Source organism: Acomys minous, assembly GCF_964271855.1.
Source record: "Acomys minous genome assembly, chromosome: 6".
Lineage (NCBI taxonomy): Eukaryota > Metazoa > Chordata > Mammalia > Rodentia > Muridae > Acomys > Acomys minous.
Genome location: NC_140487.1, coordinates 80,093,701 through 80,116,383, shown reverse-complemented (window position 1 = coordinate 80,116,383; position 22,683 = coordinate 80,093,701). Strand labels below are relative to the sequence as shown.

At 45.5% G+C, this 22,683-nt stretch overlaps 2 protein-coding genes and 1 pseudogene across 4 annotated transcripts in view; 1 reads left to right on the top strand and 2 right to left on the bottom strand.

Moving 5' to 3' along the window:
• DNAJC6 (DnaJ heat shock protein family (Hsp40) member C6) overlaps positions 1 to 4,297 on the bottom strand; it is a 157,882-nt gene extending 153,585 nt beyond the window's left edge. The window contains exon 1 of one of the 2 annotated variants that reach the window (XM_084787382.1): positions 4,104 to 4,297. In XM_084787382.1, the coding sequence (XP_084643508.1) occupies positions 4,104 to 4,218 (115 nt within the window). In that variant the 5' untranslated portion in view covers positions 4,219 to 4,297. The remainder of the gene's footprint in view (positions 1 to 4,103) is intronic. The other variant, XM_084787386.1, reaches the window with a different exon arrangement.
• A 1,477-nt stretch (positions 4,298 to 5,774) lies between these two features.
• Positions 5,775 to 6,307, bottom strand: LOC311599673 (small ribosomal subunit protein eS17-like; annotated as a pseudogene). The gene is made up of 2 exons: positions 6,018 to 6,307; positions 5,775 to 5,954 (listed from the first exon to the last, which is right to left on the bottom strand). The product of its transcript is annotated as a small ribosomal subunit protein eS17-like (transcript).
• A 12,790-nt stretch (positions 6,308 to 19,097) lies between these two features.
• Positions 19,098 to 19,682, top strand: LOC311599223 (small ribosomal subunit protein uS10-like). Its single transcript, XM_084784945.1, has one exon. It carries the CDS (start codon positions 19,200 to 19,202, stop codon positions 19,560 to 19,562), a length of 363 nt encoding a protein of 120 aa, XP_084641071.1. The 5' UTR covers positions 19,098 to 19,199; the 3' UTR covers positions 19,563 to 19,682.
• Positions 19,683 to 22,683: the final 3,001 nt, after the last annotated feature.

The following is a 22,683-nucleotide window of genomic DNA, read 5'->3' as shown; positions in this document are numbered from 1 at the left end:
ACCATTGCCTCTATGTAATGTGTTTAGAAGAGAAAAGGACACACTGTTTGAAACAAGAGGCGAAGCTAGCAGTTAGCTGACATGTGTTCTGCTCTCTTCTTGTCCTGAGCTGGTTCCAGCTGGGTCATCCCAGGAAATAGATTATTTCAGGCACCAGCAGTGTGAGGTGATGTCTAGTGAGAGGAACTCAGGGTTGATTAGCAGATTCAGGTCTCCTGGTTACAGAAGTAATCTACCCTCCGGGCAGGGCAGTCCCTTTTGTGATTAAAAAGTCATTCTCTGGGAAAGATGGCTGCATTGGAAGGGTTAATTTCCACTCCACACAGCTTGAATATACTTACGGAGAACTAGAAGAAAACAAAAACACTACATAATTAAACCTAAACCAAGTAACTAATTAGACCCCAGAATATTTAAAGAATTCTTATAAAGAGAAAAAAAAAAAGACAAACCACCAAGGAAAAGGGTGGGAAAGGACAGCATCGAGCTTTTCACAAAGGGTCACATGGGTGGCCAGGATTTGTGAAAAGATACTCAGATTCGCTGTTTATGAAAGGAATTCAGTCATTAAAAAGACAAATGACCATGGTGGTCATGGTGGTCATGGCCACGCCTGCCCACTGGTGGTAGAAGAGTCAGAAGTTCAAGGTCGGCCTGAGGTACATGAGACCCTGTCTGCAAAAACACAAAGCAATCAAAGGGCACAAAGCATCATTTCATATCAAGTGGGCAAGTATTAAAATGTCTAACACTATCAGAGGGTATTATATACGCGTACAAAATTGTCCAAGAATAAACTTACCTAAATTTAAACAGAAAGGTCTAGGAGAACACAGAAAGGAATCAGGGATCTCACTCACCACTGGCAAAAATGACTTAGCAAGAAGCCTCAGAGGTCAAGGTGCTAAGATCCTTTGAGACCAAACAACAGCAAAGCATATAACCTTTTATCCAGTGATTGTCTCTCTACGTATTTCTATTGTAAATAAAATTCTAAATACTCAAAATGCATATGTTTTAATATTTTCTTTTTATTAAATGTATATGTGGGGCTGGGGATGGGTATCCACAGAGGCTGGGAGCTGGCCTTGGAGTCCCTGGAACTGGAGTTACAGGCAGACATGACATGGGTGCTGGGAACCAAAGTCCAGTTCTCCGCAAGAGCAGCATACACTAAAAGATGCCAGGAGTCCCTAGGAGCCACATTCCTTCCTTCTCACCTATGACTTGGGGGGGGAGGGTTAGGAGACAGCAGGACACTGGCCATCCTAGAAGACTCAGCTGCCCTAAAGAAGACTCTCAAGTGATGGTCTTTGCACAACGCAGGAAACTTTTCAGTCTCATGACAACCCACGTTTGAGGTATAAGGTCTGTACTGATATTTATAAATAACTGGCCTTCTGTGAGCCTCTGTGTGCTAGGCAGTCATTAATCAACACAGCCACAGGATGCCATAGGAGTTAGCATCCCCGTTTTGTAGATGATAAATAGCTGGGTTTTAGAAAGATTAAGGGCTTTCCAGCCAAGATCACACTGTCTAATTGTGTGCTGCTCATTAACAGCAGACTAAAATCGGTAGCCTGCCTACCATGAGAGAATGTGACTCCGGGTGTTCAAGTGATGGTGATGTCATCATGGACCAAAAAAACAAAAAAATCAGATCACCCTTTACAGAACCAGATAAAACTGGGCTATGGATTTCTTTCATTATGTGGTAGTTCATCTTATTCCTCCCCTTCATGAGTATGTGGGAACCTGTTCACTTTGTGCTGGGAGACATGGCAGAAAGGGTGGTCCACCGAGAGTCAAGCCTCAGCCTGACTAGGAGGTCTCCTGCAAGTCACTCAGTATCTCTTGATTTCTCTTAAGTACAAAATGGAGGAAATATACAACATCTAACCTTCTTCCTCTTGGGCCTGCTTTCAAGATCTGACCACGGCTGGGTGCAGCGGCAGCACACACCTTTAATCCCAGCACTCAGGAGGGAGAGAAGAGGTAGCAGGAAGGATCTTTGTGAGTTCTGGTCTAGAGAGCTCTAGGTAGGCCGGCCAAAGCTACGTGGTGAAATCATCTCCCAGAAAAAAAAAAAGTAAAAATAAAAATTTGAACAAGGTCTTGTTTGAATTAGTCTATTCCATGTCACTTAACAGTCATATCATAATAGTCTTATCCCCAGGATGTTTAGGGAACAAGAAGAGAAATAAATAGTAAAGAAATGTACAGGGATGTATAGCCTGAAAAGCTGTGAATGGACCATACCATAGAACCCAGGAACAGAGACAGCCGGCAGAGGATGCTGTGCATTCAGCATACAACTGTATTTATTTTTTGTTTGTTTGTTCTGTCTTGTTTTTCTTGAGTCAAGATCTCACCATATAACCCTGGCTGTCCTGGAATTCACTAATTAGAGTCTGCCCTCAGACTCACAGAGATACCCCTGTCTCTGCCTCCCAAGTTCTGGGATTAAAGGTGAGGCTAGAAATACTTTTCAAATTATAAAACTAACTGGTTTTAACACTATAAAACTATTCCTTCTTCCCATACCCAGATGATTGACGCATGCAATTGTCTCTGAAGGGGTACCCGTTACTGTCCGCAGACCCAGCAACCTAGAGAAAAGAATTGATCAACCCTAGCTCTGCTGCAGCAGATCTTGGTCGGGAAAAGAGGAAATCCTATGTGCATGTTAATTAAAGTAGAAACACAAACTGGGAAGCCAGCAAGGTGGTGACAACAGGCAGAAGGGTCTCTACCACCCAGGAAACCTCCTATCTGCAGCAATAAATAAATATTTGCAAGACTATTGATCTTCTTTGGGTTTTGTACTGCTTACTCTGTGTCAGAGCGTTATAGCTATTAACTCTTCCTATTGAATCATTTATTTGATCCTTAAAGCAAAGAGGGTGGAGGAGTAGGGGTGACTATGTCACCATAGGGCTGTTAGAATCTGGCTTCAGACCTGGATCTGTCGGCCATTTTAGAAATCAAGGCACGTCAGCCTCACAAGGATCTTTAGATGACAGAAGCAGACAAAAAGGAGAACACACACACACACACACACACACACACACACACACACACACACACACCGAATTCACACTTCACCTGGTGAAAAAGGCAAAACAGTCTGGCGTGGGTATGACCTATAATATCAGCCGGATGCCACAAACGCGCTGCAAGGAATTAATTCCTAAAGAAGAAGTTACAGGTGGCAGGAACAGTTTCCAGAGAGACAGCATTTTGAGTGGCAATCAACCAGACTGCGAGATGAGGGCATGGCCACTGCCGGCTGAGAAACCCTGAGCCAATAGACCATGTCGTTTCCTACTCAGAAGAAGCCTTCCTTCTTACTGAGATAAAATGTCTACTCTTCCTCCCAGGCCTCAGTCTTTGCCCTACAACTCTGACTTTCCCCTTGCTGAGCTCCTGGGAGCCTTGCGGCTGTTCTCCCCGCCCAGCCCGCTTTCCTGGCGGCTGGCTAAGTGGAGTAACTCAACAGGTCTGGGGCTTCCTTGTGGCTCTGCCTCAGGCACACCTGCGTCCTCCTCTACCGGCCCAGTTCCCCAGGGATGGGTGCCTCTAGGATTGTAATGTCGGTCACTCTCTCTCTCTCTCTCTCTCTCTAGAAATGGTCTCACGTGCCGTGCTTTGCCTATCTTGTTCCCTTCCGGTCCTGGCCGAGAGAGAGGCTGGACAAAAAATGAATGGAATGAATCCAGCCCATGATAAACAGCTGTGAGGAGAGGTCCTGGTGAGGACAGGTTGGCCTGTACCTGGAAAGCAATTCCTTGTGGCGGCGCTTCGGAGAGAACTCGGAAGGGAGCCTGGGAGATCGTATCAAAGCCCCCAAAGTACCGCACTGCAGGGGCTGGGCCTAGTGTGGGGTCCAGGAAGGAAATCAACCACCCTGTGGTCCTGTCGCCATGTCACCCAATTCTACCCCCCCCCACCCCCACCCCCCAAAGCAGAGCCAAGCTGGCCGACTGAACGCTGTGGAGGGGAGGGCACCGGGACCCGCCCCTGCCCTGCCGAGCCTGGGGACTCCGGCCTGGCCTCTGCGGGGTGCCCCAATGCCCTCCCTGGCGCCCAGCGAGCACACTTACCCAGCTGGGTCCCGGGAGCCGAGCGTGTCCTCCGAAGCCGCCGGCCAGCGCGCCACTGCCTCACTGCTGACAGCAGCCTCTGGCTCTTAGTACCTCTGGCCTCGGTCGCGCCCATCGGTGTGCCCGCCCCTTCCCGCCGCCGCTGCCTGGGCCCAGGGTCGCCGTCGCTGTCGCCGTGCGACTGTCTGTGCCCGACCGCCGCCGCCGGGTGGACGCGGCCACGAGGGAGGAGCTTGCAGCGGGGCGATCCAGCCAAACCCACGGGACCTGAGGCACGAACAGGTGTGCGCGGCCACGAACACGCGCCCTTTGCTGCAGAGAAATTTGTGCACCGCCTGCAGTAGCCTGGAGTCCTAGACTAACCCCGGGAACCTCGGGAGAGCCTGGATTCTCACAATCACTGAGGTCCCAGGGCTAAAAGGTCTGTTTCCAAGCCCTGAGTGCTAACTTTGTCTCACCGAATCAACGTGTTAGAAATTAAACATACAACTCTTTGTATGCCCACCAAATTACGAAACTGCCACTTTCGCCGTCACGAATATCAGACGAGGGCTTCACCAGGTGATCAAAATTAAAATCATCAATAGCGGCAGATGAAAACTGCACGTCTCTGACCATATGATATGCTCAGGAACCCAAGCTTGTCTGTCTTGTATCCTGGACAAAAAAAAAAAAAAGCACAACCTCATTGTGGGTTTATTTGGTCTTTCCTAAAATGAGGACAACACTCCTAAGAGGAGGTGCTGTATTCTCCAGAGGTACTGATGTCATAAAAAGCTATGTTCAAGATCAAAAAGAGTCACAGGTACTTAACACAATTCTGCTCTTGGACTGCACCCCAGGGTGGCGGCATTTTGTGGTTTTGTTGTTTTTAAGCCTCTAAAGGATACTAATGGGTAAACCTATTAATATGGAGGTAAAATGGGTAATCGTTTATAAGTTAAAAACTTGTTTCTAGTTACAGTTAAAGGCTCTTAATTTTTACATTGGAAGTATTTCAGAATAAAAAATCTTGTTGCAGTAAATGTAAAAACTAAAGCGAGAGAGAGCACTGGATAAGAGGTGTACTAAAAAAAAAAAAAATAAATTTAAAAAAAAATGAGGTGTACTAAAGCCCAGGTGTCAATATGGTGGGGTGTTCAGAGTAGGAGTGTCTGCGCTGTAAACATGTAAGGTCCTGGGCATGTTCTCAATGCTGGACGTACCTACAATCCTAGCACTAGAGACGCTGAGGCAGGAGGATGCCAAGTGCAAGCAAGACCACCCTGGACTGGGTAGGAAGGCCTTGTCTCAAAACAGCAGGAGCAATACTGAGAAGAAAGGAATAAATAATGTAAATTTTAAAAAGATGTATATCTGGGCTCAGCGGGTGAAAGCACTTGCCACACAAGTTTGGCCACCCAAATTTGATCCCCAGAACCAACAAAAGGCTGGGTGCTGCCAGTAGCTCCAATCTGAAATCCAACACTCCTACTGTGAGGTGAGAGACAAAAACAGGAGCAGGGGCTAGAAGTTCACAGCCCAGCCAGCATACAGTACAAAGAGAGAAACAAGAAAATCTCTGCCTCACAAGGAGGAGAAACCAGCTCCGAAAAGTTGTCCTCTGACTCCTATGTGTACACTATGGCACACACAAACCAATAATTTTTTTTAACATACTTTCGAGTTTATTGAAAATATAATGGAACAGATTTAAATGGATCCACATGGTGTTTTGAAATTCATCCCAACTGTAGGCTGAGTAACCTGCAGGTTGGAGAGACCGCTAAAGTCCAAAAGCCTCAGCATTTCCTTGGTGTCAGGATCTACCTCAATGATCTCCTGGTCTAGGGCTGAGACCTCAGGAACACAATTCCCTCATATTCTTTCGCTCTCTCTCTCTCTCTCTCTCTCTCTCTCTCTCTCTCTCTCTCTCTCTCTCTCTCCTTCCTGCAACCTGATAGAGGTACCTCTCACAGAGCCCTCTGAATCCGCTTCCTCAGATGCATGACGTAGCTGGCTATCTTGTTGCAGAGTTTCTTGGTAGGGCTAATGGTGATCTCCTCGCACACGCATTTGTTGGTGTGGGAATCATTACCCACACACTTGTAGTGCTTCTCCATGATGACCTAGGCTACCTTCTTCACAGTCTTGGTGCGAATGCGGCCCGTGGTGGCAGGTCTCAGTAAAAGAGTACAAGTAATTTTTAAAAATAATTTATTCATTTTTATTGTATATATATTGGTGTTTTGCCTGTATGTATGTCTGTGTGAGAGTGTCAGATCCCCTGGAACAGGAGTTACAGACAGTTATGAGCTGCCATGTAGGTGCTGGGAATTGAACCCGGGTTCTTTAGGAAGAGCAGCCAGTGCTCTTAACCACCATTGACAGAGTCTTTCTATGTAGCTAGTCATGGTTATCCTTACACACAGACCAGGCTGGCCTCGAACTCACAGAGATCCTCCAGCCTCTGCCTCCTTGGTGCAGGGATTAAAGGAATGCATATCTGAAGTTCAGATAGTCCAATGCAGTATATAAAATGTGGTTGAGCCATTAGGCTCATGTTTCCATGGTTACATTTGACTTCCTCATCATCCTTGTTCCCTTGAGAAAGGCAGCAGGCACCTCAGGTGGAGGCCTGAGGACTCTGAGAAGTCACAAGGACAAGGATCTAACCTCCCAGATGTCATAAAGGCCCTTAGTGGTCTAGATAATTAATGCTATATAAGCAATCACAGGACAGCTCTGATTAGTCAGCAATGCAAAATATGAGGATACAAAATGAAACAGATAGGTCTCCCTCCTCCCCCCTCCTTTCTCAACTGAGATTTCTTTCACGATAACTTTCAGGTTCCTTGGCCTCCAAATTGAAGACAGTAGCCCTTTGAACAAATCATCTATTTAACAGAGCTGTTCAGGAGTAGTGGTCACATGCAATCTACTAATGCCCTAAACAAGGTTTCCCCTGTTCCTATGACTTTTTAACTCAGGGGGAAAAAAAGAGTCTTGTGGTTAAATCACTTGGTATCTAATTTTTTTTTCTCCAAACCATCTGTGAAATATGCTTATGCCTTGTCCCCTCCTGAATCACAGCTTTAACTGACACCGCATACCATTCTCATTAAAGAAAGGAGTCTAACCAGATGGCCCAGACAGTTCCTTCCTGGTACCCCACCATATTACCCTATGTGTGCTGACACCAACCAGTTCTGAAATACTATCCTAGCCCTGGAGGCCTGGCTAGCCTCCCCTGGGCTTCTATTGTCTGCATCTCCACAGGGTCTGCACCCTGAGGGACCCAGCTGCTCACCACTTAGATTATACAGGTTAAGCCAGGAGTATATACTTGTAGCTCTACCTCTGTCAGGCAGAGGGAGAAGGATTACAAGTTTAAACTCTGCCTAGACTGCATAATGAGACTGCCGCAGACAGAGGCAGTCAGCAGGCAAGAAGAAAGAGTTTATTGGTCTGGAAAAGATCAGAGGGACTTTTCTCTTCCTTTTTCATCCAAACATCATGTGACTTCATGACACTCTTCCAGCTCCGAGCTGGAACAAGGTCAGAAGCCTCTGGTTCCCACAGTTAGGGTGAGCCACAGATAGATAGGGGTGGGGGAAAGGGATGCAAAAAGCCCTGGAAGCCCCAGAGAAGAGAATCAGCCAGAATGAAAGATCCAAGGGCCCTGAGGTACATCCAGGAGCTTAGGGACAAGAATTTCTTTTCATTGCTCAAAAATATGCACTGAAAATACAGTAAGACACACTTAAGAAAAGAAAGAAAGATAACTGGGCTAGTGAGATGGTTTATCAGGTAAAGACGCTTATTCCACCAGTCTTGATGGCCTGAGTTCTCTCAGAACTCCCATAATAGAGAGAATTGACTCCTTCAAACGGTCCTCAGACCTGCACCCGCCACACACATACACAAGTGACATCACACACACCATATACACACACACATACATACCACCACCACCACACCACATACACAGGTAGTGGGAAGAGAAAAACTCTGGGTGTGGAATGGACTTTTTGGAACCGTAAAGCTCATGCCCAGTGACACACAGAACACACATATACCACACACACATACATATGCACATAACACACACACACACACACACACACACACACATACACCACTCACAGCATGCATACACCACACACACATATACACATGCCCCACATACCACACAAACATCATACACACACACATACCACACACCACACACACATACACCACTCACAGCATGCATACACCACACACACATATACACATGCCCCACATACCACACAAACATCATACACACACACATACCACACACCACACACACATACACCACTCACAGCATGCATACACCACACACACATATACACATGCCCCACATACCACACAAACATCATACACACACACATACCACACACCACACACACACCATACAAATACACACCACATACACCACAAATGAACAAATAAATGTAGTTTAAGAATCCAAATGTGGAGCCGGGCGTGGTGGCGCATGCCTGTAATCCCAGCACTCGGGAGGCAGAGGCAGGTGGATCGCTGTGAGTTCAAGGCCAGCCTGGTCTACAAAGTGAGTCCAGGACAGCCAAGGCTAACACAGAGAGACCTTGTCTCGAAAAACCAAAAAAAAAAAAAAAAAAAGAATCCAAATGTGGCTGGGCAGTGGTGGCACATGCCTTTAATCCCAGCACTCGGGAGGCAGAGGCAGGCATTTCCGTGAGTTTGAAGCCAGCCTGGTCTATGGAATTCCAGAAAAGTCAGGGATACACAGAGAAACCCTGTCTAGAAAAACCAAAAAAAAGCACACACACCACATACACACACCACACACATACACACATGACACACAAACCACAAACACCAAACACATTCACCATACACACATGCACACGACACACATACACACATCTCACGCATACACCACACAAATATATACCACAAATGAACAAATAAGTGTAGTTTAAGCATCTAAATGTGAAATATGCAAACTAAATAAACCTGATTAATTGTACATCTAGCTCACTGGGCAAGAAGACACACACAAGCAAACAAACAAAACACCTGAATTCCATTAGTATCATTGTGTATCTGAAGTAAGAAATACTAAAGTGTCAATTCTCAAAATCAATGAGATGTAAGGAATGTGTTGTGTGTGTGTGTGTGTAAGCACGCATGCAAAAATAGTATAATGCAAGCCTCTATAACTTTTCCAAGCAGCAGCTAATTTTCCCAGTGCCTTAACTGAAGCTTGTCTTTTATCAACTTTACCATATACTAAATTCTACACACAGACACACACACACACAATTATTTCTCTATACTTATGGTAGATGTTCCAATCAATCTACATTTCTAAGCCAATACAAGTAATATTTTAATTGTAAAACTTTCATAACAAGCCTCGACATCTAACAAATGAGTCTGCCTTCAGGGGTGTGTGTGTATGTGTGTGTGTGTGTGTGTGTGTGTAGCAGCAGCAGCAGCAGCAGCAGCGGAAGGCAGGTATGGGGGTGTATGGAGGGAGATAGTGGAATGAGCTGTTGGAACCCTGCTTTGCCTCTTGGGAACAGCACAGTGCTAGCCACCCTCGCCCAGCGGCTCAACCCATTTCCTCACCTGTATAGTAAGAGTGGTGAGCAATGCTTGCAGTAACTTGACTGCATTCGATGTGCTGGATCGGATGGGCTCAGATTTATAATAGTAGTCTGTAGCCTCTGTTCTTTAACAATTAAACTTTATTATACAACCCAACTAGCTTACACAAGAGGAAAAAAAGGTTAAAGGGAAAAAAGAGTGAACCTTCCGGTATCCATTCCACGGGACGGGTCCCTAGGTGTCTCTGGCCTGTGTGCTGGTCTGGCCTGTTGGCTGATCCACACGCGCTCAAGCCTGATCTGAACCTGCTGCTGCTCTCTTCTCTCCTCCTGCCTGTGTCACGTGCACAGGGCGGTCTCCTTCTCCCCTTGAGGGTCCATTAGAAAAACAATAGTCCAGGTGGAGTCCCCAGGTCTACTTCCTGAATTTCAGGCCCAGGATGGCTCCACCCAGTCTATCTCAAGGTATCCATATTGTGTCCACGGGTAAAGCCTGCCAAGACTGCTTTCACCTGTGACAAAGCTTTCAGTCTCTCCCACAGTAGCCATGCTCCTTAGAGAGGCAGTGAAAGGCTTTATGCCATCTTTTGTTTTCGATTAACAAATAGATGGGGGGGGGGAGTGTCTCTAAAGATAGAGACCTGAGAAGCCCTGCATCTGGGACAAGAGTCCAATCCTTCAAGCTCTGTGCTATAAACCTTCTTTTCTCCTAATATGTCTAAACATCGATGTTACCCACCCACCCCCTTCCAGAAGATTCTAAGAAATAAACTATATCCTAAGTCACCACCAGTGCCTCTGAAGTCACTGGGATCACCCTGTCACTCCGCATCTTCTGGACCAGTGCCAGTAGGTCCATTACCACTATAGGGAAGAAGCCAAATGTAACCCCACCTAAATTTGCTTTTCAAGCCCAAGTTCTCCAGGTCCACAAGATTCAAGGGTGTGGTGGTGTGAATGAGAATGCGCCCCCTTGAGCTCATATATTTGAACACTTGGTTGTCCCCACACACCTTGCACGTTGTTAGTGGAAATGTTTGCGAAGGACTACGGGGTGTGGCCTTGTTGGAAGAGACGTGTCGCTGGGGTGGTCTTTGAGGTTTTAAAAGCCACATCATTCCCAATTAGCTCTATCTCCACCTCATGATTGCTGGCTTAGAATGTAAGCTCTCCGCTCCTGCTCAGCGCCACGCCTGCCTGCCTGCCTGCCGTCACGCTCCCTGCCGTGATGGTCATGGATTAACCCTCTGGAACCATGAATCCGCAGTTAAATGCTCCTTTTACAAATCGCCTCGGTTGCTGGGCGTGGTGGCGCACGCCTTTAATCCCAGCACTCGGGAGGCAGAGGTAGGCAGGTCTCTGTAAATTCAAGGGAAGAAAACAAACAAACAAGCAAACAAACAAAAAAACAAGTTCCCTCAGTCCTGGTGTATCTTCACAGCAATAGAAAAGTAACTAAGATAAAGGGTGGCACCTGTGTAAAGCGCCCCAGCCAGAACAACTTACACAGGGCAGCAGGTGTGCGAGAAGGGGACCTTGCTCAGGCGAAATGTTCGTTGGCATCTGAGGAACTTCATTCGCTCGCCTGTTGCTGCACAGTAAACCCCGTCGCCCAATAGCTGAAAACAGCACCAGTAGTTTAGGAGCTCCGGATTCTGTGGGCTGGGCGGTGTCCACAGCAGCTCACAGCTCTATAGCTAGAGCTACTCAGGACTCAAAAGTCCCTACTCTGGCGTGACTGGCTCCCACTGCTGACGAGATGGTGCTGGGCTTTGCCAGGAGCTCTGCCAACGTCCTTGGCTTTTCTACACATGGCTGCATTGACTTCCTCTCAAGTGGTGGCTGGGTTCCAAAAAGAAGGAAGGCAGAGATGCTGGCTTTTCTTCAAGCGTTGGCCCAAAAGAGCCCACAAACGATTTCCTGTATATTCTGCTGGGCAAGTCAACCCTAGGCTCGGCTCTTCCGGAGAGGAGCCGCATGCTCCACTTCTTGATGAGAGGACTATATGCACCTGCAAGGTGTGTTGGGTTGTTGAAGATTGTCTCTAAAGGCAACATAGCACCTTGAGTCCCACTAGACAATCACCTCCCCCGCATTCTTACCAGGGATCAGATGCAGTATGCTCAGTGAATGTCCTACTTTAAGTGTTGCCGGGCGTGGTGGCGCATGCCTTTAATCCCAGCACTCTTGGGAGGCAGAGGCTGGCGGATCGCTGTGAGTTCGAGGCCAGCCTGGTCTACAAAGTGAGTCCAGGATAGCCAAGGCTACACAGAGAAACCTTGTCTTGAAAACAAAACAAAAAAACAAAACAAAACAAAAAGGAAAAAAAGAACAAAGTGTCCCTGGGCAGGGGACATGCACGGAAAGGAGGCCATTTCTCCAGGGCTGAATACTGCCCCAACTTAGAAATGTCAGAAACCTAGAAACCATTTCTGAGTACCTACTCAGCTAAGCCTAGCATAAGAACACCAGGACTGGCATCAACAACCTGAGAAGGCTACAATTTATTTGCCATATTAATGTCCTTCAGTGGTGGCATATGCTTTTAATGCCAGCACTTGGAGCTGGGCAGTGTTGGCAAATGCTTTTTTTTAATCCTGGCACTTGGGAGGCAGAAGCAGGAAGATCTCTGTGAGTTTGAGGCCAGTTTGGTCTACAAAGTGAGTCCAGGACATCCAAGGCTACACAGAGAAACCCTATCTCAGGAAAAATAAAATTCCCAGCACTCGGGAGGCAGAAGCAGGCATATCTCTGAGTTCAAGGCCAGCCTGGTCTATAGAACAAATTCCAGGACAGCCAGGTCTACACAGAAAAACTCTGTCTTAAAAAAACAAAACAAAACAAAACAAAACAAAAAAAACCATGGCCCATACCTGTAATCCTAGCATGTTGGGAGGCAGAGTCAGGCCAATCCTTATGAGTTCAAAGCCAACCTAATCTATAATCTGCAAAGCAAGTTCAGATCAGCCAAGGCTACACAGAAAAACACTGTCAGGAAAAACAAAACAAAACAAACAAACAAGCACTGAATTCTTCTGGAACACTTTCACAGTGGCAAATTGGCCTGTGCAGCCCAGTCAGTGCAAGGATAGTCCATCTTTCAGGTGGTCACAGCCACAGGACTAAATCTGGCTAAAGGACTAGAAAACACACACACACACACACACACACACACACACACACCAGTGGAGGCCTGGACTCTAAAACTCTCATGCAATCCGCCCCGCTTTCCCTTCTGCGCACATCAACTGGGTAGAGGCAGAAAAATCTAGCATCAAACTGAGGCCTGAGATGGTGGGAGACTTGGTCCCTGCATGTGGAGTGCTAGTCTCTGGTGTGGCAGCTATCAGAGCAGCTTTGACAACCTACAAGAGAGCCACAAGATAGGGCCTGATGACAATTTACAGTTCATTCATAGAAGGTGGGAGTGGGGAGGGTCATGGGATCCTCACTAGAAATTCTGGAGAGTTCCCTTCCTGTACGCCCAGACCACTGTATGCAATCCCACCCTAGTTGCACCTTAGCCCCTTGGCCTCAGGCCTCATGTGAGAAAAGTAATCTAAGAGGGGGACTTCCTCTACATAGCTATGGGGAAGTCATTATCCATTGGGAGTGGACTTCCTGGAGGAGCAGCTGCTTTAGGGGGTCACCCACACTCCTGTAGGTAACCCTCTCAATCATGCTCTGTAAGTAAGCCCAATAACTCATTGGTTCTCCAAACTGGACTTTGACAGAATCTTACTTTGGTTTGTCATTGATGATCTGCAAGGGGTGGGGGAGGGGGAGGGGCATTTGTCTATGTTCCCCTAGGAAAGAATTCAAACACTGACATGACACAAGTCACATAAAAGTGCAGTGTGAGCAAAGAATGCCAAAGCCAGGCCCAGCACTGGAACAAACACAGATGTTTGTTCCAGCAGTTCAGCCTTTCTATTCACATGTACAGCTGGATATTGAGGGAGAAATAAACATCTGACACTGCCGGGCACCGCCGGCAACATAACAATAGGTGAGTATATTCCTGGCTGTAGCTGCCTGCCAACATCTCCCAACAGACCTCAAAACCCAAATAAGAATATTTGATAGCCATGTGGGTAAATCCTTCTGAATTATATTTAGCATTCTATGTTTCCTGACTTTTCTTTTCTTTTTTTTTTTCTGACCTTTCTGAGTAATGACATCTATTTCTTCTTACCAATCATAGGTTGTTAAAGAGGGAGAGATCTCAATTGAAGACAGACAAGGAGCTGTAAAGTAGAGCTTTCTAGAGATACAGATCGGGGAGGGGTGGTGGTGGGGAAGCTGAGGGCTGTAGAGGGAGGGTCCCAGTGGCCTGTGCATAAGACTGCATCATTTAGCAAGCAGTGAGTCCTGTTCTCTGAGAAGAGTGGAGAAGAGGTAGGAAGAAACAGTGGATTGACAGGACAGGGACAGCTGTGCAGGCTGGCCACAAAGAATTAGACAAGAAGGTAAGCATCTTGGCCTGTGCTGACAGACACACATAAGAATCAAATGCTCTTCATTGCAGCCCTCAGGAGGTAGAGGCAGGAGGCTCATGAGTTCCAGGACAGTCTGAGTTGTGTAATAAGATGCTATCTCAGGGGCTGGGGAGATGGCTCAGAGGTTAAGAGCACTGTCTGCTCTTCCAAAGGTCCTGAGTTCAATTCCCAGCAACCACACGGTGGCTCATAACCATCTACAATGAGATCTGGTGCCCTCCTCTGGCATTCAGGTGTACATGCAGGCAGAACAGTGTATACCTAATAAATAACTAAATCTTAAAAAAAAATAAAAATAAATAAAAGATGCTATCTCAAACAAAGAAAAATCTCAAGCAGATTGATCCCAGCGTCCATCTCTTTGGAACTGAGGTAAAGGAAACCTTAAGTTCATTAATACTGATTTATGGGGTTCCTTGAGTCTATCTATGCCTGCAGGACTAATATTGTGGGAAAACACAAACTTTATGTTGAACTATAGAAAAACAAGTTACTCAAGGAGGTGACAGACCTCTGAAGGAAGTGAACAAAATACTCAAATGTAAAAAGAGTGCACGTGGTCATGGATTGGGAGAACTAATATTGTGAGACGATCTAGTTTACAAAAAATAATATATAGATTCAATACAATCCCCATCAAAATACTTATGACATAAGAATTAAGAATCACAGAACTTTAAAAAAATCCTGAAATTCATATGGAAAGATGAAAGACCCAGACTAGCTAAAGGAGTCGTAACCAATATAGCAATGCTAGGGCTGTGATAATGCCTGACTTCAAATTGTCCTGCAGAGCCATAGTGACAAAAATAGACACATAAACCAACAGAAAAGATGGATTAGACACAAACCTAATGAGCTACAGCACCTACCTTTTCATAAAAGCATTAAAAGAAAATCCAGTGGTTAAGAGTACTTGCTGGTTTTCCAGCCAGCCCAAGTTTAGTGCTCAGCATCCTTGTTCAGTGACTCACCAGGGTGCAGCACCAGGGGATCCAGTGCTGTCTTCTGGCCTCTGCAGGCATCTATACACATGTGGCACATACTCACATATACACATTAAAATATCTTTTTATTTTATTTATTTATTTATTTATTTTTGGTGTTTTGAGACAGGGTTTCTCTGTGTAGCCTTGGCTGTCCTGGACTCCCTTTGTAGACCAGGCTGGCCTCGAACTCACAGCGATCCGCCAGCCTCTGCCTCCCGAGAGTGCTGGGATTAAAGGCATGCGCCACCAAGCCCGGCCTTATCTTTCTAATTTTTAAATGACAGCCTCTTTGATAAATAAGACAGGGAAAACTGAATTTCCATATGTAAAAGGATAAAACTAGGTTAATTAATATCTTTTATTCTTCACCAAAAAATCTATTCATTTTGAATAATCTCTTTTTAAAAAAGATTTATTATGTATATAGTATACACCTGCAGGCCAGAAGAGGGCACCAGATCTCATTATAGAAAGTTGTGAGCCACCATGTGGTTGCTGGGAATTGAACTCAGGACCTCTGGAAGAACAGACAGTGCTCTTAACCTCTGAGCCATCTCTCCAGCCCTGAATAAATACTCTTTTTTTTTTTTTTTTTTGAGACAGGGTTTCTCTGTGTAGCCTTGGTTGTCCTGGACTCGCTTTGTAGACCAGGCTGGCCTCGAACTCACAGCGATCCGCCTGCCTCTGCCTCCCGAGTGCTGGGATTAAAGGTGTGCGCCACCACGCCTGGCTCCTGAATAAATACTCTTAATGTAAAGGAAACACAAGTTAATTACTTCAGTACATAGGCATAGGCAAAGGACTCCAACAACACAGGAAATAGCAACATGTAGACAAATGGTACCGCACTAAATTAGTGCCTGCACAGTAAAGAAATAACTCAGAGAAGACAGTGAAGGAAACCCACTGCCAGCTGGCATCTGAAAGGAGGTTAAGGTCTGAATAAGATCAAATCAAGCTAAAGCTGAAATGCAAATGCTACAGAACACACACTGGGAGGGGTAAGAAAAACCTTACAGGTAAGCTAGTAAGAGCTGGCTTAGGAAAGAAAGGGGTTTGGACAAACAAAGAAGAAACGTTCTAGAAAGATATACTTCCTGTGCAAGGACACAGCCCTCAGTGTGCCAGACTGAAGCTGTATCTTAGTCTGAAGTGACTGGGATGTCCAGGTGCGGTGGAGTACACCTGTGATCCCACTACTTGGCAGGCTGAGGCAGGAGGATGGTAAATTCAAGGCCAGTGAGGGGACAGGATGCAAGAGCAAGGAGGATGCTGAGCTCCATCTTGGAGGTGGAGCAGTGAATGCTATGGGAACGTAGGCAAGGAAGACTGAAAACTTTGAAAAGCGTACACTAATCTATGATGTTCTTTTGTACTTGAAAATAGTCACAGACATGAAGCCCTCTGTTCTAGCCAAAAGCACCCACATAAAAATCTTAGGGAGTGGTGGTGCATACTTGTAATCCTAGCGCTGGAGAGTTAGAGACAGACAGACCCCTGGGGCTTGCTTGTCTAGCCTAACTGGTGAGTTCTATGCCAATGAGAGATCTTGTCTCTGAAGAGATTGGACAGTTTTCTCGATGATGACCCAAGATCGTCCTCTGGCATCCACATGCACACGCATGCACATGTATTAGTCTGATGTGTTTTGATGCTAATTAATATAAGGCCTTCACACCTGGGCAGGGCAAATGAGATAGGTGTGGCTAAGGTTCCCAGGCTCAGGGAGAAAGAGAGAATCTTGGGAAGAGGAGAGACCAGAGAAGAAGAGAGGAGAAGAAGCCGTCATGGCTTACTTGGAGGAGAAGCACATGACCGGCGTGGATGGAGAATCTGGCCCAGATGAAGAACATTAGCAAGTATTTCGGATTACGGATGAGAGGTAGCTTGATAGAAAATATTAGAAGCAGATGGCATGGGATTGGGGCAGGTATCCCATGCCTGCCTCACTACGGGAAGTAGTTTAGGGAATTAATATTTGCCCTGCCCCAGGTTAACTAAGGCTATTTTAAAATATAACAGATGTCTGTATATTGATTGATTGCTAGTGGGTTATACTGCTGTAATAATTATAGGCCTAATATAAACATTATTAGACATACAGGTAAAATTAACAATAACACACGCGCACACACACACACATTAAAATAAATCCAAGCATAGGGACAAGGATGACACAGACTGGGTGAGCTGATGAGAGCTGAAGGCAGGCGATTGGCATATAAAATATATCAGACCGTTCTCTCCACCCTATGGGAGTTGTGGAAATTTTCACAATATAAATTTAAAACAAACAAACAAACAAAAATCATCTTTAAGCTGGAGAGCTGATCCAGGGGTTAAGAGCACTTGTTGCAGACACCACAAGAAAACCCACAGAATCACTAACCTGGGCTCATAGGGGGCCCACAGGGACCGAACTCCCAACCAGGGAGCCTGCATGGGAGTGACCTGGGCTCTCTGCACATAAGCTACAGTTCTAGCTTGGCCTTCATGTGGGACTCCTAACAGCAGGCCAGGGGCTGTCTCTGACTCTGCCTTTGGGACCCTTTCCTCCTACTGGGCTCCCTCATTTAGCCTCAGTAGGAGAGACTGCACTTAGTCTTAATGAACCATGATATGTACGCCGGGCTGGCTGATACCCATGGGAGGCCTGCCCATTTCTGAAGAGACATGAAGGAGGAGTGGTTGAGGATGCAGAGGGGAGGTGTGTGTGTTTGTGGGGGTGTGGCCCTGGGAGGAGAGGAGCAAGGGGAAACTGGGGTGGGGATGTACACTAATTAATTAAGAAGAACACTCCTTGCTCTCCCGGAGGACACGGGTTGGGTTCCCAGCACCCACATGGCAGCTCACAACTATCTGTAACTCCCACCCCAAGGAATCTGATGTCTTCTTTTGACCCCACAGGCACCAAGCACACATGTGGTATACATACATGCATGCAGGCAAAATTCATACACATGAAAAATAATGTAAATAAATCCTTTTTTAAGAAGGCATACAAAGCCGGGCGTGGTGGTGCACGCCTTTAATCCCAGCACTCGGAAGGCAGAGGCGGGCGAATCGCTGTGAGTTCGAGGCCAGCCTGGTCTACAAAGTGAGTCCAGGACAGCCAAGGCTACACAGAGAAACCCTGTCTCGGGGGGGAAAAAAAAAGAAGGCATACAAGACATTCTTTGGCATTACTTAATACAGGAGGCTTTTCATGCTATTGTTGCTATCATTGTTAATAGCACAGATTATAGACTGAGAAATGAATTACATCTTTGATAAGTAAGAAAACCCCTAGAAAACAGCACCAATTTTTTTTTCAGGGGGAGGGGTAGTTGGTTGGTTGGTTTTTTGAGACAGGATTTTTCTGTCCTTGAGTGCTGAGATTAAAGATGTGCTCCACCATGCCCAGCTAGGGCACCAAAATATTAAGCACGTGTTACATTTCTCCATACTGTGTGAACTTTATATGCTAATTTGTATTCCTTTTAAAATCAAATAAACGGTTTTTCACTTAGTAAAAAAAATGTTTTAAAATTAAATTATATAATAATGGATACATCAGCATATTAGAGGACTATGAAACAACTAAAAATAAGGAGGAAAAATTCCTGTCTTATAATGATAACATCAAAAGAGAATATAAGTTCACAATAAACATTAATATATCCACATGAAACAGAAGGGAATGTACAAACCGAGCAGGTAGGAATAACGTTAAACTACTGAGTAGCGGATCACCCACTAGTCATCTCTATCCCAGTCCTGCCCAGGATTTAAAAAATGGAAACAGTCAACATCCCTCCTTGAACTCTCCTTTTAGCCTCCAGTGGGATAAAGAACAACCGGATGTTATGTTGCAGACAGGTGGTGAAGAAGCAAAAGTGTTGCAGATTAACTGTTGGATGCGATGGTGCGTGTGGTGCTTGCAGCGGAGCTCTGTTCACTCTGCTCCGGTCCTGACTCACCGCTGTTCGCTTCTGTTGAGGAACAAGTCGGTCAGGAAGCTGCGCCGCAGCCATGGCCTTTAAAGATACCGGAAAGACGCCCGTGGAACCCGAGGCAGCCATTCACCGACTTCGAATCACACTCACCAGCCGCAACATAAAGTCGCTGGAGAAGGTGTTGTGTGCCGACTTGATCAGAGGCGCAAAGGAAAAGAATCTGAAAGTGAAAGGACCGGTGCGTGTGCCTACCAAGACACTGAGACCCACTACCAGAAAAACTCCTTATGGTGAGGGTTCCAAGACTTGGGATCGTTTACAGATGAGAATCCACAAGCGACTCATTGACTTACACAGTCCTTCTGAGATTGTTAAGCAGATTACTTCCATCAGTATTGAGCCAGGAGTAGAAGTTGAAGTCACCATTGCAGACGCCTAAGTCAACTATTTTAATAAATTGGCTTAACCGGAAAGAAAGAAAGAAAGAAAGAAAGAAAGAAAGAAAGAAAGAAAGAAAGAAAGAAAGAAAGAAAGAAAGAAAGAAAGAAAGACAGAGAGACAGAGAGAGAGAGAGAGAAAGAAAAGAAAAAAGAAAAAGAAAATGGGAAAGGTGTCTCTTCAGAGCTGGTGAGTGGGGATGTCCTGGTCCTATCTATAGAGTCCGAGGAGCCTGGCACAGCAACATTGTCGCAGTGTGCTCCCAGTGTGGTCCCAGCGTGCTCCCGGTTAAGGATCCACTCACAGGCAGCACTGCATGAAGCTAATAACGGAAGTCTCTGCAGTTGTCCCTGCGGCAATGCAGCAGGAGGGGACACTCTTAGTTCTGAGCACTCACGAGAGGACCAGAACCTCAAGTGTTTTATACAAGGGGGGTGGGGGGGAAGGAGGGCTGTGACTCAACAGCTTTAATCCCAGCACCAAATCCAAAAAGTGTCTTAAAGTAGAAATAGTAAACTTAAAATTCCTTCTTTGACCACTCGCAGGAAAACTGGAAATTAGTGACAATTTAAAGAAGGGAAAAAAGATAAAAACTTTTCACATGGAAATTTTTCCAGCTAGAATGTTCTTTACTTTAGACATTATTACCTGTACTTCGATACTGTTAAAATGGTTACTCCTGTATTACCAAATAAGTAGTCATTGTAACTTAGTTTAATTTACTTTAAATTATTTAATTACCAAACAAATAGTAACTTTAATTTTACTTCTAAATTACCAGATAGTCATTTACCAAAAATAGTAGTCACTTCAACCAAATATATTTATTGCCTTCATTCATTAAAAGTTCCTTAAAATAACTCCTTCGTTTTAAAAAGCTTACAAATGCCATAAGAAAGGTAAATTATGATTTACACAATGAAGGCAAAAACACCCTGCTAGAAGACTGTAAGGAAGCAAGCCTCCTCAGCTCCCAATCACACACACACACACACACACACACACACACACACACACACACTTCTTTTGGGGGGGGGCGTTTGAGAGAGGGTTTCTCTGTGTAGCCTTGGCTGTCCTGGACTCACTTTGTAGACCAGGCTGGCCTTGGACTCACAACAATCCGCCTGCCTCTGCCTCCCAAGTGCTGGGATTAAAGGCCACCACTCCTGGCTACACACACATTTCTTGTGCTCTTGTTCCCCACTGACACTTTCTAATGCCTTGTCTCGGAGGAACCACAGGAAATGAAAAAACTGCCTTTATGAGTTCAACCAACCAAACAAACAAACAAAAAAAGGAAACAAAACAAAACAAAAAAACAAAAACAAAGTCAACCATAAACAGGCTTTCATGACACACATTTCAAAGCTAAGTTGTATTCTATTAAATACTTTCATAATTATGAAAAAAAGGATAAAACTTCAGCATTGGGAACATACCATTGTATACTTTAAAATGAAACAAATTCTAATGCTTTGAATATTTTATCTCAGAGACAGGCCTTTTGCTTTAGAGGATAAAAAATTAAACTTCATATGCACAGTGACACCCTTCGGTAATCGCTATCCACAGCAGATGGTGGGGGAATGACAAACCCCAGGGTACCCTGGGTAATACAGGGAAATATTTGAGAAAAAAAAAAAGCAAACAAGAAAGCAAAAGAACAACCCCCACAAATCCTACAGTGTGGATATGAACACACCTGCCACATAAAGAGATTCCTGGGGGCTTGGGGGTGGGGAGGGCAGAGAGAACGGAAATGGGAGAGGCATCTCTTGGACAGGAGGGGGATCTAGGAGTCTATGGGGTGACCCTAGCTGAGACTCCTAGCAGTGGGTCAGCTTGATCCCCCCGGCTCCCTCCCTCCTTCCTTCCTCCCACTCTTCCACAGAACTCCATGAGCTCTATTGTTTGGCTGTTTCTGCATCTGTTTCCACAAGCTGTTGGGTGAAGCATCTCAAAAGACTTATGCTAGGCTCTTGTCTGCAAGCACAGTTGAGTGTCCTTAATAGAGTCAGGAGTTGGCCCTCTCCCGTTGGGTGGGTCTCAAGTTGGGCCGGTCGTTAGTTTGCCGTTCCCTCAATCTCTGCTCCATCTTTATCCCTACACTTCTTGTAGGCAAGACAATTTTGGGGTTGGAGGTTTTATGGGTGGTAGGTGTCCCTCTCCCTCCATTAGAAGTCCCACCATGGGTCCAGGGCTAGAGAGATAGCCCAGAGGTTAAGGGCACTCACTGTTCTTCCAGGCTGTAGCCCTGGCTGTCCTGGAACTCACTTTGTAGACCAGGCTGGCCTTGAACTCACAGAGATCTGCCTGCCTCTGCCCCCCAGAGTGCTGGGATTACAGGCATGCAGCACAGTGCCTGTCTTTTTTTCCCCCCTAAGACAGGGTTTCTCTGTGTAGCCCTGATTTTCCTGGAACTCACTCTGTAGACCAGGCTGGCCTCAAATGCACAGAAATCTGCCCGCCTGTTTCTTGATATAGGATAGATATTTTAAAAAACAATACACTCATACATTTTATTTGTTTAGATATAGAAATTGTAATGCAAATTTCATATATATTTTATGTATGAGTGCTCTACCTGCATGTACACCTGCAGGCCAGAAGAGGGCATCAGATCCCATTACAGATGGTTGTGAGCCACCATGTGGGTGCTGGGAATTGAACTCAGGACCTCTGGAAGAGAGCAGACAGTGCTCTTAACGGCTAAGCCATCTGTCCAGCCCTGTAATGCAAATTTCTAAGAAATTAAGGGAGAGTTAGCTTGCACATGGTTGTTCACAGCTATAACCCCAGTTATTACAGGGTCAGATGCAGGCAGACTGGAAGTTCAGAGCCTGGCTGGGCTATATAGAGGCTAATGTAGATTTACTCTGTTTCAAAACATAATTTTTAAAAGGGTGGTGGTATGGCTGTGGGTCATGGGAAATCACTTGCCCAGCTTGTTGACTGGGCTGGAGGTCAGTACCCAGTATCATGAAAAAAAGAAAAGTTGATGATGATTATTTATTATTGTTGTTGTTGTTGTTTTGTTTTTTGACAGTCTCAGTCGTAGCCTTGATGTAGCAGTTAAAGGCCTACAACTGCTTAGAGATCCTCCTGCTTCTGTCTCTAGAGTG

What these genes read in the sequence shown, in the direction of transcription:
- LOC311599223 (XM_084784945.1), top strand. Translation starts at nt 19,200, where the DNA reads ATGGCCTTTAAAGATACCGGAAAGACGCCCGTGGAACCCGAGGCAGCC.